General features: G+C 38.1%; 1 protein-coding gene across 1 annotated transcript; it reads left to right on the forward strand.

Annotated features, from left to right (window-relative positions):
• The first annotated feature begins 13,416 nt into the window (after nt 1-13,416).
• On the forward strand, nt 13,417-13,995 carry LOC127902256 (uncharacterized). Its single transcript, XM_052441100.1, has one exon. The coding sequence runs from the start codon at nt 13,417-13,419 to the stop codon at nt 13,993-13,995; it is 579 nt and encodes a 192-aa protein (XP_052297060.1).
• Nucleotides 13,996-14,261: the final 266 nt, after the last annotated feature.

Consider the following 14,261-nt stretch of genomic DNA (forward strand, 5'->3'; position numbering starts at 1 on the left):
TAAGAATATCAATAGTATTGTGGTTTCTACTCAATTTCCACTTTCTGCATTCATATGAGCATGGTTTGAATCTCAGGCCTTTTGTACCATTCAAAAATTTCTACCAATTAACAACATAGCTTGCTAGCACCGCAAATTGTTTCAACTCCAAGGCAGAGAATTCCTAGAAGATATATACATATTGATATATACTTGCATGTAGCCGTATGCTCACTACCTTCGAATTGGGGATATAGTTACTATTTTTGTATTCCCTCCAAGTGTTTGATAAAAAGCATGAATGAATCTTGGCACTTTAATTGTTGCAGGCCATTTCTACCTGTGAGGAGCGAAGGAATATGAAGCTTATTATATTCATTCGCAAAGCAAAGCTGATACAATTCATGGCAAAGCTTGATGAGGTGTTGTATTTTATCTAACTTTCATCAGTTAGATTGAATTCTATATCAAGAAGCAAATATGTTTACTTCGGTATTCATAATCCACAGGCCATATTTCCAACATCCTCAGACAAAAGACTACTGGACACAGGACATGGCGTATGAATGGAAAACATTCCCTCATCCTTTCCCTCTTGACCATGATCCTACAATCATCTCCACTCTCAAAGCCTACTTGTTTGAACTCAACAATGTCCAACCTGTCCCAACAGACATTCACCACACCTCCATTGGTCCTTCCCACACTCTTGAGATTCTACCAGGCACTCAAATATGTACTCCAGGATCCAGTTCCAGTCCTCATGGCATTCTTGTTTGAGAACAAAGGCCTGACTACACCAATGTTCTCTTCCAAGACGCTCAAGATCCTTGGGCAGACTTTCAATCCTTATTACAAACCCAAGACACTCAGTACACCATCACTGAACCAGGCTCTTCGTCTACTCCAACTCAAGCACAACGACCAGCAAACCCCGAATTAGATGAAGACATCCTGATTTACTAAAAGATCCAAAGAGAAAAAGAAGAATATGAAAATGAAACCGATGACATGTCCCCATCCAGATTTCCCTCAACTCCATAATCGCCTCACATGGCTACAGAGTCATCCCTCTTTGAAGGTCAAAGGTGATATATTTTCGGGTGGTATCATGATCAATGGTTTTTGCTTTTTTAGGTTACCAGTCGGTAATTGTACGTGGCGTTGTTACCCCAGATCTATAACAGAACAAAGTCTGTCCTTAGGGCCAATAGCCCGCAAGTTCTGGTTTCCAGCTGATATACACTTATCCGTCAAATACCAAAAATCGAAAATCATTTGTGAAAATAGTTTTTCATGATACCACTCGAAAACACGACACTCTTGGCCTTCAAAGAGGGTGAACGTTGTGAGAAAACAATTTCATTTTACAAAAATCGATTTTGGAGGATAAAACAGGACCTTTCTGATGCACAAGATCCTTAGGCTTAAGGCAAGTGCAGAGCATACTCAGTTTAAAAAGTTAGAGGTGAGTGTACCATTATTAACCTAAATAATTTATTTTATTCCTAGAAGAGAGAAAAAGAGTTTAGGGAAACATGATGTAAAGAAAACTTAATGTTATTTTGGATTTTCTTCCCCCCTACGACGGAAGCAGAAGGTGCTTTATATAGAAAATCATCAAGGACAAGACCCCTTGAATGATTATAATAGGCACATGCTTTTAGAAAAGTTAAGCACACCCTTTTAGAAAAGTAAAGCACACTAAGACTTTAAGCACACCTTTTGAGAAAAGTAAAGCACACCGACTAAGACTTTTACATAAGACAAAGTAAAACAAAAAGTAAAGCACACCGACTAAGACTTTTACATAAACATTCAAAGCAAACGGGAGTCACATGGACTTATTGCATCAAGAGCTGTGTGATGGCGACAAGTTGTCATCATGGAGTGGATGGATAGCGCGATGGTGACATGTCTCCTGTCTCTTTCTGATATTGGCGCTTGTGCCGACGTATCTGTTTCTGGTCTAGATACGCCTCAGCTTACTGATATTTGTCTTCATCAGGGTCAGTCATGTGCTGTGATGTAGATGCAGCAGGAGAGTCTGGGTTGGTGACAGTATAATGGGGACTTTCAGTATGGAGAAGGGACTGAAAATCTTCCCATGGGTCCTGAGCGTCTTGAAATAGGACATTAGTGTAATCAGGGCGTTCTTCCATGACAAGGATTCCTTGAGGACTTGAACTTGAACCCGGAGTACAGCCTTATGTTTTTGGAATTATTTCAAGGGTGTGTGATGGTCCAATAGAGTTATGGTGAATGTTTGTGGTAGGTGGAGGAACATTGTTAAGTTCCATGACGTAGGCTTTGAGAACAGTGGTGACCGATGTATCATGGATGAGGGTATAAGGATGAGGGTAAGTTCTCCATTCGTATGCCATGTCTTGCGTCCAGTAGTCTCGTGTTTCTGGGTGATGGAAGTAGGGCCTGTGGACAATGAAAACTGTAGTCCACATGTTAGCTTCTTGTTTTGGCATTCTGTCTAATCTGTGAAAGGTACACAGATTCTGGAGTTGTTTACGCCACCATGTGAGTGGGGAATACCATTCGAAGAGAGTCCATAGAAGGTCTAGTGAGAACTCAGGATTGGTAAGGTGAGTCAAGACTGGCTTGACAGGGAAAACTAGCTTTGTAGCATACAAGTTGGTGAGACACCACATGTACCAAAGCTCATCGTCACAGATGGATAGAGAGGAGAGAGTGAGGTTTGTGAGAAACAGGTGTTCCATACAAAGGTTAGGAAAACGGTAAGGTTTCTTGGTCTGAACATTAAAGAAATACTTGTAAAGGAACTTCTTTGCAAAATCTTGTAGTTGGTAAGTCGATTAGAAAGAGAAGTTCATGGGGAAGATTCTCTGGGTGAGAGCTTTGAAAGGAAGTTGGCGATGCATGGCTATAATGGGAATGGTTTGAATTGAGGAAATGAGTGAGGGTTTATTTATAGCTGGACGTGTGAGGAAGTCTGGAATGAGGTTTTGGTTGCCTTTTATGTGTTGAACAGTGAAATCATATTTAGCAAACCAATTTTTGAGACTGAGTAGTTGCTTATCAGGGAGCAATTTGTTTTTGAAGTCAAAGATTCGAGGAAAAGAAGAGTTATCCATGTTGATAAGAAATTTGTGGCTGATGAGATGAAATTCGAATTTTTTAATTCCATACTTGACTGCCAAAATTTCCTTGTAGATCACATGGTAGTTCTTTTCAGAGTCTTTGAATTGGCCGCTTGCATGTGCACAGAAATGACGCACGCCATTGATTTCTTCAAGAAGAATGGCACTCCAGTAATCATCGCTGGCATCAGTCTAGAGGATGCGTTGTCCAGTTGTGGGAATTCGGAGAGGAGGAGGTGACTGGGCTATCACCTTTAGTTGTTGGACAGCTTCTGTCTGTGATGGTCCCCATGGAGGGCACTATTTTCTGAGCATGCGAGACAACTGGCTTGTGTGGATTGCAACTTTAGGGATAAAATCACGGACATAATTAACAATCCTGAGGAGTTGTTGGATCTGCTTTTTGTTGAGATATGTGTCCGAAAACTTTAATAATTCAGTTGCAATATGTGGGCCAGGCTGATAATGGCCATCTTTAATTACCATGCCAAGAAAGTCAATTGATTCCTTTGCTATGCTGCTTTTCTTTTCAGAAAGCATGGTTCTGTGTTCCTGCACAATATGAAAGAAATCCAAAAGGAGCTTCTGGTGGCTCTCAATGTATACTAAAGCATGATGGAGGATAGGACTGAAGATTTTTGCGATGACTTTTTGAAATAATGAAGGAGCAACCTTAAGACCAAAAGGCATAACAGTCCACTGGTAATGGGCATTAGGGATGTAGAAGACAGTTTTGGGACGGTCAACTGGTGAAATACCAAGTTGCCAAAAACCAACTTTTAAGTCAAACTTAGAGAAGATTCGAGCCCCTTGAAGGTGGACAAACAGGGTCTGGATTTTTGGAAGGGGAAACTTATCATCTTTAAGAAATGTATTAAGTGGCTGGTAATCAATGACTAACCTCTTTTTGTCACGAACTAATTCAGATCGTTTTTCAACATAGAAGGCTTGACAAGCCCAATCCGAATCCGTAGGTTCAATAAGACCTTGTTGAAGCAATTGAGAACATTCTTGCTTAGCAAGTAAGAGGTCGGAAGGAGACATACCCGGGTGTGATGCTTTAGTGGGGTTTATGTCTTCGTTGAGTTTGAAAGGAAGGTGAATGAAGAATTGTTCATTCTTCCAAAGAGGTGAAGGATGGTGAAACTATGAATGGTTCTCTAGACAAAACTCTAGGAACTTTTGGGAAATATGACTGTATGGAGATGGTGTTTCAGAAAGGGCATACAGACAAGAACATGACTGTATGGACGTAATGTATCTGTATAAGGCAAGAACATTTGCTTGTAGCAAACTCCAGAACTAGTGAGAAATAGGTTTTTAACTAAATGAAGAATGTCAAAACCTATAAGTAAATCTTTATCTGGGAGTTTGGATGCTACCAGCTTTTTCCAAATTATGCAATTCGGAAAGAATTGAATACCAATGGGTTTTTTGGTAATCAAAGTGGTTTCAAAGGTTTCTCCATTATCTGCACGGAAAAGTTTCGAGTGAGTTTCTCAATGACCAAAAGGAAGGACAGAAGGATCAATCATACTGGTATCTGCACCAGTATTAATAAACCCGATAACTGGAATAGGCTTATGGAATTTGGAAGAAAGGACTGACATTTTGAGAGAAGGTCTAGGAATGGTTGAAACATGGTTGACAGTTTGAACGGTAGAGATGACTGAAATACCATCAGAATCAAAAGATTCTGCGATAATGAAAGCAGTTTGGTCATCTTGTTCAGATTGTTTAGAGAAGTTTGATTCAACATCTTCATTCTCAGATAACAGAGAAGAATGTTGAATATGTTGTATGAGACGAACAACTTTGGCTGATTTGTGAGGACAATTTCGAGCAAAGTGACCGCGTTTCTTGCAAATGAAACAACGCGTTTCTTTTTGTACTGGGAAGCATCATTTTTCCTGAAATATCTGAGAGGTTTTTTGGAGGATGATTTTCTGTGGAAGTGTTTTTGAAAATGTCTTTTCTTTTTAGTTGAACAAACACATTTCTTTTCATCATTGCATTCTATCTTGAGATAGGGCTTTTTGCAAGCTTGAGAAAAGGATTTTTTTGTCTTCCATAAGGTCCTTGAAGAATTCCTTTTGCTCACATATTTTGTCGAGACACAGCATTGCCATTTGGAAAATCTTTCCCAGAGAGATATCAGCTATGCTGAGATTGGTGGCTATGAGTTTCCTTTCAAGATCAGGTTGTAACTCAGAAGGAAGAGAGGCTATGAAGACATGTTTGAGAGAAGGGTCGTTGAACCCATTCAGCTTGTAGAATAGAATACTCATTCTTTTGTAATGAGATTCTAAAAGATGTCTTTTAAAAGAACAACACTTCATCTGATGGTACTCTTTTCTGTCGGCATTAGTGGATGTTGTTTTTTCTCCAATGAATTATTCATGGATGATATTGAGTGTTGTACAAACTGGAGATTGCATGAATTGGAGCTGTCGGTATTCTCCCAGGCTTTCTAACCAATCTCGTAAAGAACCCGTTGATCGGGCCATAAATTCTCAGAGAACAGCTTCACGTTGAACATTTGGTTTTGTTCCTTGGAGATCAATCCATGCAGCAAATTCTTGAAGTCTGGCAGACCATTTGTGACGAGGAATGTCATCAAATGTAAACCAAGATGCTGAAGATGGTTTTGTTGAGTGGCCAGGTGCTGGTGGTGGCATTGGGTCTGTCTGAGATGCTTGATTTTCATCACCAGAAGGATTGTCGTCAACAATAGGGGTTGAAGTAGAAGCACTTGGATCTGCAGTTTCGGTTGCCATTAATATGCTTGTAATGTTAGCATATTCTGATTCAGAGTCAGTAGAACTGGGTGAGGATGAGGAAGATGGATTTGATTCTAATGGGTTTGACTCATATCCTGTTTTTGGCTCAGAAGAGTCAGAAGATGTGTTTTGGACAGTATGATAACGATACTAATCCATTAAACCTTTGTCTTTTTTGGGAGGCTCAGGAGTTGCTTTTGGTGAATTTTCCGGTGGAGCTGGAGAGGTAGATGAAGATGAAGTGGCCTTTGGCTTTGGTTCTGAAATCTTGACTTTAGATTTTGATTTTCTAGGTGAAGATGATTTGGGTTGAGGAGTTGGTTGAAGGTACGAGAATCCAAAAAACTGGTTATAAACAGGTTGTTGAGGTCTGGAAGGTGTGTAAAAAGGTGCATAAGTCTCAAAGATCGGAGGAGGTACTGTTGGGGTTTGTGTTTGAGTGAAAAGGGAAGGTTGAGTCTTTTCAGTATCAATTCTTGTCAATTCAGCCTTGAGCTTTCTGATCTCGGCTTCTTTTTTATTAAATTCTGGACCCCAAATGTGGTTGTTGATCATTTGTCTGAGGTCAGTATCTAGTTCAGAAATGCGATCTTGCAGATGTATATACATCTGATCAAGACGATTGCTGATTGAATCAACTTTAGTTTCAGTTTGAGAGACTTGACTTGCAACACGATCAATTTTCTTACCGAGTTGCTGAGGAGTGTGATTCTGAGCACTGGCATTTTTAGTTTGCCAGTTAAAAACAGCTTCATACTGTTTTGGCTCTTCAGGTTATCCCAAGGCGGTAACTGGAGATTGGATAAAAGGTTTTGAGGTTACTCTGGTCTGTGAGTCTGTCTGTTTTTCAAGTGGAGGGAATGAATCCTCATAAGATTGACCTGAAAACATAAGGCATGATCTGATTGGATGGACAAGAGGTTTGGGATCTGGTGGAGGTTGTGGAGGAGAGGATTTGCAAGATGGTTTTGGATGAGAAGATTTGTTCTTCTTCTTTTTTAGCCAGATTAGTCAACATTTATATGTTTTGATGCAACAACAAGATGTTATTTGTAACAAGTAGTTTTGTTGGTTGGTTAATTGGTCACATTTTATTCATGAAATGGGTTGGATTGGTATTAGTTTGGATGCAGCAAAAGAATTCTATTAGGTCTAATGTACTTATTTTATGGATATTACATTAGTACCTTGTGTCAGAATTGAGAAATTCTATGGAAATTACATTAGTAGGAATATAAGCCGAAACATCTCCCGACTGGGTCTCAACTATTGGTAAAGCGGTCATACTTCCTTCACCTAACTGCGAATGTCTTCATCATCATGTGCTATGATGTAGATGCAGCAAGAGAGTCTGGGTTGGTGACAATATAATGGGGACTTTCAGTATGGAGAAGGGACTGAAAATTGTCCCCATGGAGGGCACTGTTTTCTGAGCATGCGAGATAGCTGGCTTGTGTGGATTGCAACTTTAGGGATTTGGAATTATTTCAAGGGTGTGTGATGGTCCAATAGAGGTGTGGGGAATGGTTGTGACAGGTGGAGGAACATTGTTAAGTTCCATGAGGTAGGCTCTTGCGGACTACTGTTTAATTTATGTTGACATAATGTTGCTTTGCTTTTTGAAGGACTGTGTGTGTTAACTTATAGGAGATTTAAGGATCGTGAGAATCTAAATCTATATTTTATATGAATTTCGCTCAATGAAATTATTTTCCAATTGAATAATAAATGAATAATGAAATTTACTTTTGTGATTTTAAGAAATGGATGGATTAAAATTATGTCAAAGGCATTACACACATTTCCTCCTAGTAACAATTTGGAACTTTGTGCTTTGAAGAAGAATTGTAAACTTTATTATAATTTCAAGAGCTCAACATGATACGAAATCCCACAATGAAACTTTGAAACTCACACTTAAATTGTAGTTTCAACTTCCCAAGAAAGTTCTAAACAGATTTATGACAAACAAAAACCTTGACCCAATGCTTAAGAAAAGCATGAACCAAAGGTATAGAGAATGATATTGACGCCACACTCAAGAAATAGATGAGAAGGTGAGTGATAAGTCTAAATTTGGAACACCACAAGAATGCAAATTCTTGATAAGTTCATTGGGTCTCAAAAGAACCAAAGAAAGAATAATCTTTCAAATTCAAATAACATTAATCTCTTAATTGTCATACATAGCAAGGTTGCTGAGTTTAAATAGGCTAAAAGAAACCCAAGATTCTAAAAATACAAATGGAAACATTGGAACAACCCTCCAAGTATAGGTTTGTCAAAGGGTGCTTTAAAAGCCTTCACCAACCCACCATTATTAATGTTAGCATTGACAAACATAATGCTAGCCCACCATCATCAATGGTAGACTTACCTAACACATTGATAAACTTGACACAAAACAAATAAATGAAGTTGAATAATCAAAGGAGTCGTTTGAATTCCCAAGCCTGAACAAGCTGTAATACATTGTTCATAACTCCTTCTAGATAACTCCAAATCAAGCTCTGTAAAATGCATTGGAAATCTTTCACAATTTCAGTCAATGGTGCAGCAAGGGTGCTAAAATCTTTCACAAATCTTCTATAAAAACTAGCCAAACCATGAAAACCTTTTACCTCATTTACACTTTTAGGTGTAGGCCACTCTTTAATAGCCTTTACCTTCTCTTCATCAACCTCAATTCCTTTAGCACTTACAACATAACCAAGAAAAAAAAATCTGATTTGTACAAAAGGAACACTTCTTCAAATTAGCATATAACTTTTCCTTCCTTAAAACAGTTAAAACACTTTGCAAATGTTCAATGTGTTCATCTAAGCCTTTGCTATAGATCAAAATATCATCAAAATAGACAACTACGAATTTACCAATAAAAGCACGCAAAATATGGTTCATTAACCTCATAAAAGTGCTAGGTGCATTAGATAACCCAAATGACATCACTAACCACTCATATAAACCATATTTTGTTTTAAAGGCAGTTTTCCACTCATCTCTCTCTCTAATCCTAACTTGATGATATCCACTTTTAAGATCAATTTTACTAAACACACAAGAACCATGCAATTCATCAAGCATGTCATCAAGTCTAGGAATAGGATGTCGATACTTTACAGTGATTTTATTAATTGCACGACAGTCAACGCACATCCTCCGTGTGCCATCCTTTTTGGGCACTAGTAAAATTGGTACCGCACATGGACTCATGCTCTCCCTCACATATCCCTTTGCCAAGAGTTCTTCAACTTGCCGAAAAGGTTTTTTGGAGGATGACTTTCTTAGGAATGGTAGCGCCAGGGACTAAGTCTATTTGATGAAGGACTTCATTTGGAAACACATCATCAAAGGCCTGCAAAAGAGTCACAATAGCACTAGGCAAAGAAAAGTTAAGCTCATTAGTATGTAAACACGCCTCTTTGCACAAAAGTACAACGATAGGCTGTTTTGAAAAGAAAGCCCTCTTAACCTCGCTCTCTTTTGCAAACAAGTTCACTTGCTGCCTCTCTTTTCTCTCAACAATATTTTTTTTCTATCTTTTCACTTGTTTTTCTCTCAATCTCTTTTTCTTTTGTACTCTCATTTTTTTTTTGTATCACTCTCTTTTTGTATTGACATTTGATCCTCATACACTTGACTAGGTGTTAATGGTGCAAGAGTGATTTGCTTTTTATTCATTACAAAAGAATATCTATTTAAGTAACCATCATGTGTCACACGCCTATCATATTGCCAAGGTCGCCCCAAAAGAATGTGTCCAGCATGCATGGGTACTACATCACATAGAACTTCATCCTTGTATCTCCAAATAGAGAATGAAATTGGCACTTGTTTATTTACTTTGACTTCCCCACAATCATTCAGTCATTGTAGCTTATATGGCCTAGGATGTTTCAAAGTTTTCAAATTCAATTTTTCAACTAAACTAGTGCTAGCCACATTAGTACAACTTCCACCATCATACTACATACCTTATCTTTGATGTGGTATCTAGTATGACAGATGTTATCACGTTGTACCTCTGCATCTTCTTTTACTTGTACGTTGAGAGCACGCCTAACAACCATCAATTTACCATCAACAGGATACTCTACACCATCATTAGCATCATCCAAAGGTGGCATAGGATCATCATCTGATTCACTCTCGGTTTCAACATCTCCATCATCCCTCAAGATCATTACTCTCTTATTTGGGCATTGAGATGCAATATGACCTGTCCCCAAACATTTAAAACACTTAATATCTCTATTTCTAGAGTGTTGGGAATCAGATTTACCTTTACTTTGGTTGCCTCCCTCTTTATGATCCTTGAATGGCTCAATCTTAGGCTTTGAAATAGCCTTTTCATCTTTGCTCCATTTTGACTTCCATGAGGAAGATGAACCCAAATTGGTTCTAGTGGAACCTTTCTTTTTCAGTTGTCGTTCCACTTTCATGGCCATGTGAACCACGAATCATGATTATTTCCATCTCCTTGTGGTAATCTTCCACACTTCTGGAACTTTGTGTAAGACTTTGAAGCCTTTGGTGCAGCTCCCTATAATAATGACTAGGAACAAATCTCCTCCTCATGATGGCCTTCATCTCCTCCCAAGTGTTTATAGGCCTATAGGCCTTTCACAATTTCTTCTCCTACTCAAAACAAGTTGATCCCACCAAATAATAGCATAATCAGTAAATTCAACAGCAACTAGTTTTACCTTTTTCTCCTCAGAGTAGTTGTGGCAATCAAATACTAGCTCCACCTTTTTTTCCCACTCCAAATAAACTTCCGGATCATTTTTACCTTAAAAAGAAGGAATTTTTAGTTTGATACTCCCCAAATCATGATCTATACGTCTTGCCCTTCTATCATCTCTTCCATGCATGTCAACAGTGGCCTGGTCATCAAAATTATCTAAGTCATCACCATCTTCTTCTCCCATGGCAGCACGCCCTTGATTACCTCTTACATTAGGAGCTATTAGTTGTTGCCCCCTTTGTAGATTGGCTATGACAGTGTCTTGCCTCTCCAATTTGTCATGGATCTCTCCAAACATCAGATTCATGCGCTCAAATTGTTGTTGCATGGCCTTGAGTGTAATTGATTGGTCTATAGCTTCTTGATCTTTTGACATATTTGTGATCTGAAAAGAATGTTAGCAAAAAGACCTCACAACACTCCCTCATGTGTTTCACTCAATTTGATGTCACTTAACTCTCGTGTTTAACACACAAATTGGCTTTTTCCCTCTAACGATCTCACAAACTTTTGCCTTTTACCACACTTAATTCTTTCTTTCAGTTCTTTATTGAACTAAATAAACACAATCAAGAAAAAAAACCCAAGTGGCACACCAAATATGACAATCCAACACACTAACAACGAAAAGAAATTAAGAGAACACAAAGAATGAAAAGGAAATTGAAGAAAGGAAAGCAAGCAAACGAAGCAACACAATTGATATTGTGTGTAAACAATGTCAAGGGAAATGAATCACTAAAATTCAATTTGATGAAAGTAGAAATACTTGAATCCTTTTGTAATCTTTTTTTTTGTACATTTTTTCTCTTTTTTTTATAATAAAAATAAATAAGACATTCAAACCCGATTAGAACTTGGCTCTGATACCAAATGATATGAAATCCCACAATAAAACTTTGAAACTCACACTTAAATTGTAGTTTCAACTTCCCAAGAAAGTTCTAAACAGATTTATGACAAACAAAAACCTTGACCCAATGCTTGAGAAAAGCATGAACCAAAGGTATAAAGAATGATATTGACGCCGCACTCAAGAAATAGATGATAAGTTCACTAGTTCTCAAAAGAACCAAAGAAAGAATAATCTTTCAAATTCAAATAACATTAATCTCTTAATTGTCATACATAGCAAGGTTTCTGAGTTTAAATAGGCTAAAAGAAACCCAAGATTCTAAAAATACAAATGGAAACATTGGAACAACCCTCCAAGTATAGGTTTGTCAAAGGGTGCTTTAAAAGCCTTCACCAACCCACCATTATTAATGTTAGCATTGACAAACATAATGCTAGCCCACCATCATCAATGGTAGACTTACCTAACACATTGATAAACTTGACACAAAACAAATAAATGAAGTTGAATAATCAAAGGAGTCGTTTGAATTCCCAAGCCTGAACAAGCTGTAATACATTGATCATAACTCCTTCTAGAGAACTCCAAATCTAGCTCTGTAAATTGCATTGGAAAGCTAACTTAATTATAGCTCAATCAATACCAGATTTATTTCGAATTTTCCCTTTTTGCATTTGATCCAAATTGTGTATTTGGCTGCCCAATAGCTTGAATAATGCCCACAATGCCTTGTCTTCTCTCCAAGCCCAATTCATGATGTCTTGCATCTTGAATGGCATTTTCAATCCATATTTTCTCAATTAATCCATCTAATGCAGCTTGCATATTTTTGGCTCTTGCTCTTGTAATTGGACCTTCATGAATGTGCAAAGGATCACTTGAAGCTTTAATGATATTCCCTTAATGGTTCTCATTACAACATGCCTCATTGCTTTTTATCTACAAATGATTCACTTGAGCATCAGCTACAGAAAACTAATTAGTAGTATATCTTAATCTTTGGCAGTAGTTGCAGGGCTGATGCTAGTGAAGCTCCTATAATACTATTAGCTTCAAATATTACTATTTCACTCGCAATTTTTCAGGATCTGGGCTCTCTGTAGGAGAGCATGTTACTCTAGGATTGAATGAAGTAAGTGGCTGATTAACTAGCAGGAAGAAATTACACTAGTAATTTTTTTTAAAAATTTTAACTTTTAAAGGGAAAAAAATCACTTATGAGATCAATTACCTATCTTGTTGTAATTGATCAAAGTTTCATTTCTCAAAATGGTATGATCAAAGTTTGCTTTTTGTTTTTTTTCGTTCGAGTCTTCAACGACAGAGAGACCAAATCTTGTTCCAAACACACTGCTAGTAAGATAGAAAATTTAGTTGAATATTCCTATATCCCTGAATTTGCTCAGATCAATGAATCTTCTTTTCCTCTTCTTAGTCCTTATCACCTCTATAAATATCCCCTCTGAACCCTTATTTCCACCAAACGACCACATCCAAAAGAATATATCCAGTCATCCAGATTGGATCAGTGTTCCCTTCAGGCTACCACAGCTGAACAATATGTCACTCTGGAAATTCCCCCAGATTTGATATCCAATTGGCAAAGAGAAGGTTATACTCACCTCCATATCGGAGGAGTCAGACTAATCCTAACCTTACATGGAAGGAAAGGATTACCAGTCATAGCCCGAATTGCTATGCTAGATACTAGGTTCACACACTACTCTTCATGCTGGAAGTGTTTTACTCACTTTCTATCCCAATTTCAACCTTTCTCTTCAAGACACTAATCTCTCCACTGCCTTGAAAGTCCAAGTACAAATTCAAGGTGCAAAACAAATCTCTTCTGTAAAAATTGCAACTCTTCACCATCAATTGGTCTATAGGCTCCAGAACCATGCCTTAGATCTTCCTTCACCTGAGCACCACTCTGACGCCCTTATGGTGTTAGCAGAATCAGATCAGATACCAACCATCATTCAAATTCCAAGACAGATCCCTAGACATGAACTCATAAAACTCATGCCCTTGGAACGGATTTCAAATTATGAGAAGTTCCACACCAATACTTCTCCTATCCAAACAACAGAAAGTATGTTTGAACGACAATCTGATGGAACTGTCCGAATGACTTTTCGACCTCCACCAACAGCACCAGAGGAGCCTCCACGGCTCTCATTCACTTATTCCGCCATGGTTACAACTGTTCAGACTGCTCAAGAAAAGCTGCCAATTACAGGATTCAATTCAGAAGGATATCATGTTTATCTTGCCAAACTTAATGGCCACTTTCTTTGGGATTCACCAGGATCAGGAAATTGTGACCCAGATTGTCCTTGTTGGGATGATTGGGAAGAAGATGATGTTGAACCACAGCGGAGAAGAAAACCAAAAAAGAAAATAACTAAAGCTCCGTTCTCACACAATCAACCTAAACCAACTCATAATCCTCCATGGTTCACTTTTGATGATATCCCTGCAGCTAAATGGAGAGACAAATTATCCGAAATGGCGGCTTAGACAGATCTCCAAATGTTAAGAGCAAATGCTACTACAGCATCAGTCCTTAGAGAACTTGCTACCCGTTTTACGGGATCTTTAAGAGAGTGGTTTGATACTTTAGGAGAGTACAGACAATTACAGTTTGTGCAACTACCTAATGTCTCAACTGCTCTTTCTGTCATTCACGAGCAATTCATTGGAGAATCAGCAGCAGTCTTTGAAGCTGCAAGAAGAGACTACCTTAATATGAAATGCTGCTCCCTCAACTCTAAAGATCTTGATTT

Source organism: Citrus sinensis, chromosome 5, assembly GCF_022201045.2.
Source record: "Citrus sinensis cultivar Valencia sweet orange chromosome 5, DVS_A1.0, whole genome shotgun sequence".
In the NCBI taxonomy this organism is placed as follows: domain Eukaryota; kingdom Viridiplantae; phylum Streptophyta; class Magnoliopsida; order Sapindales; family Rutaceae; genus Citrus; species Citrus sinensis.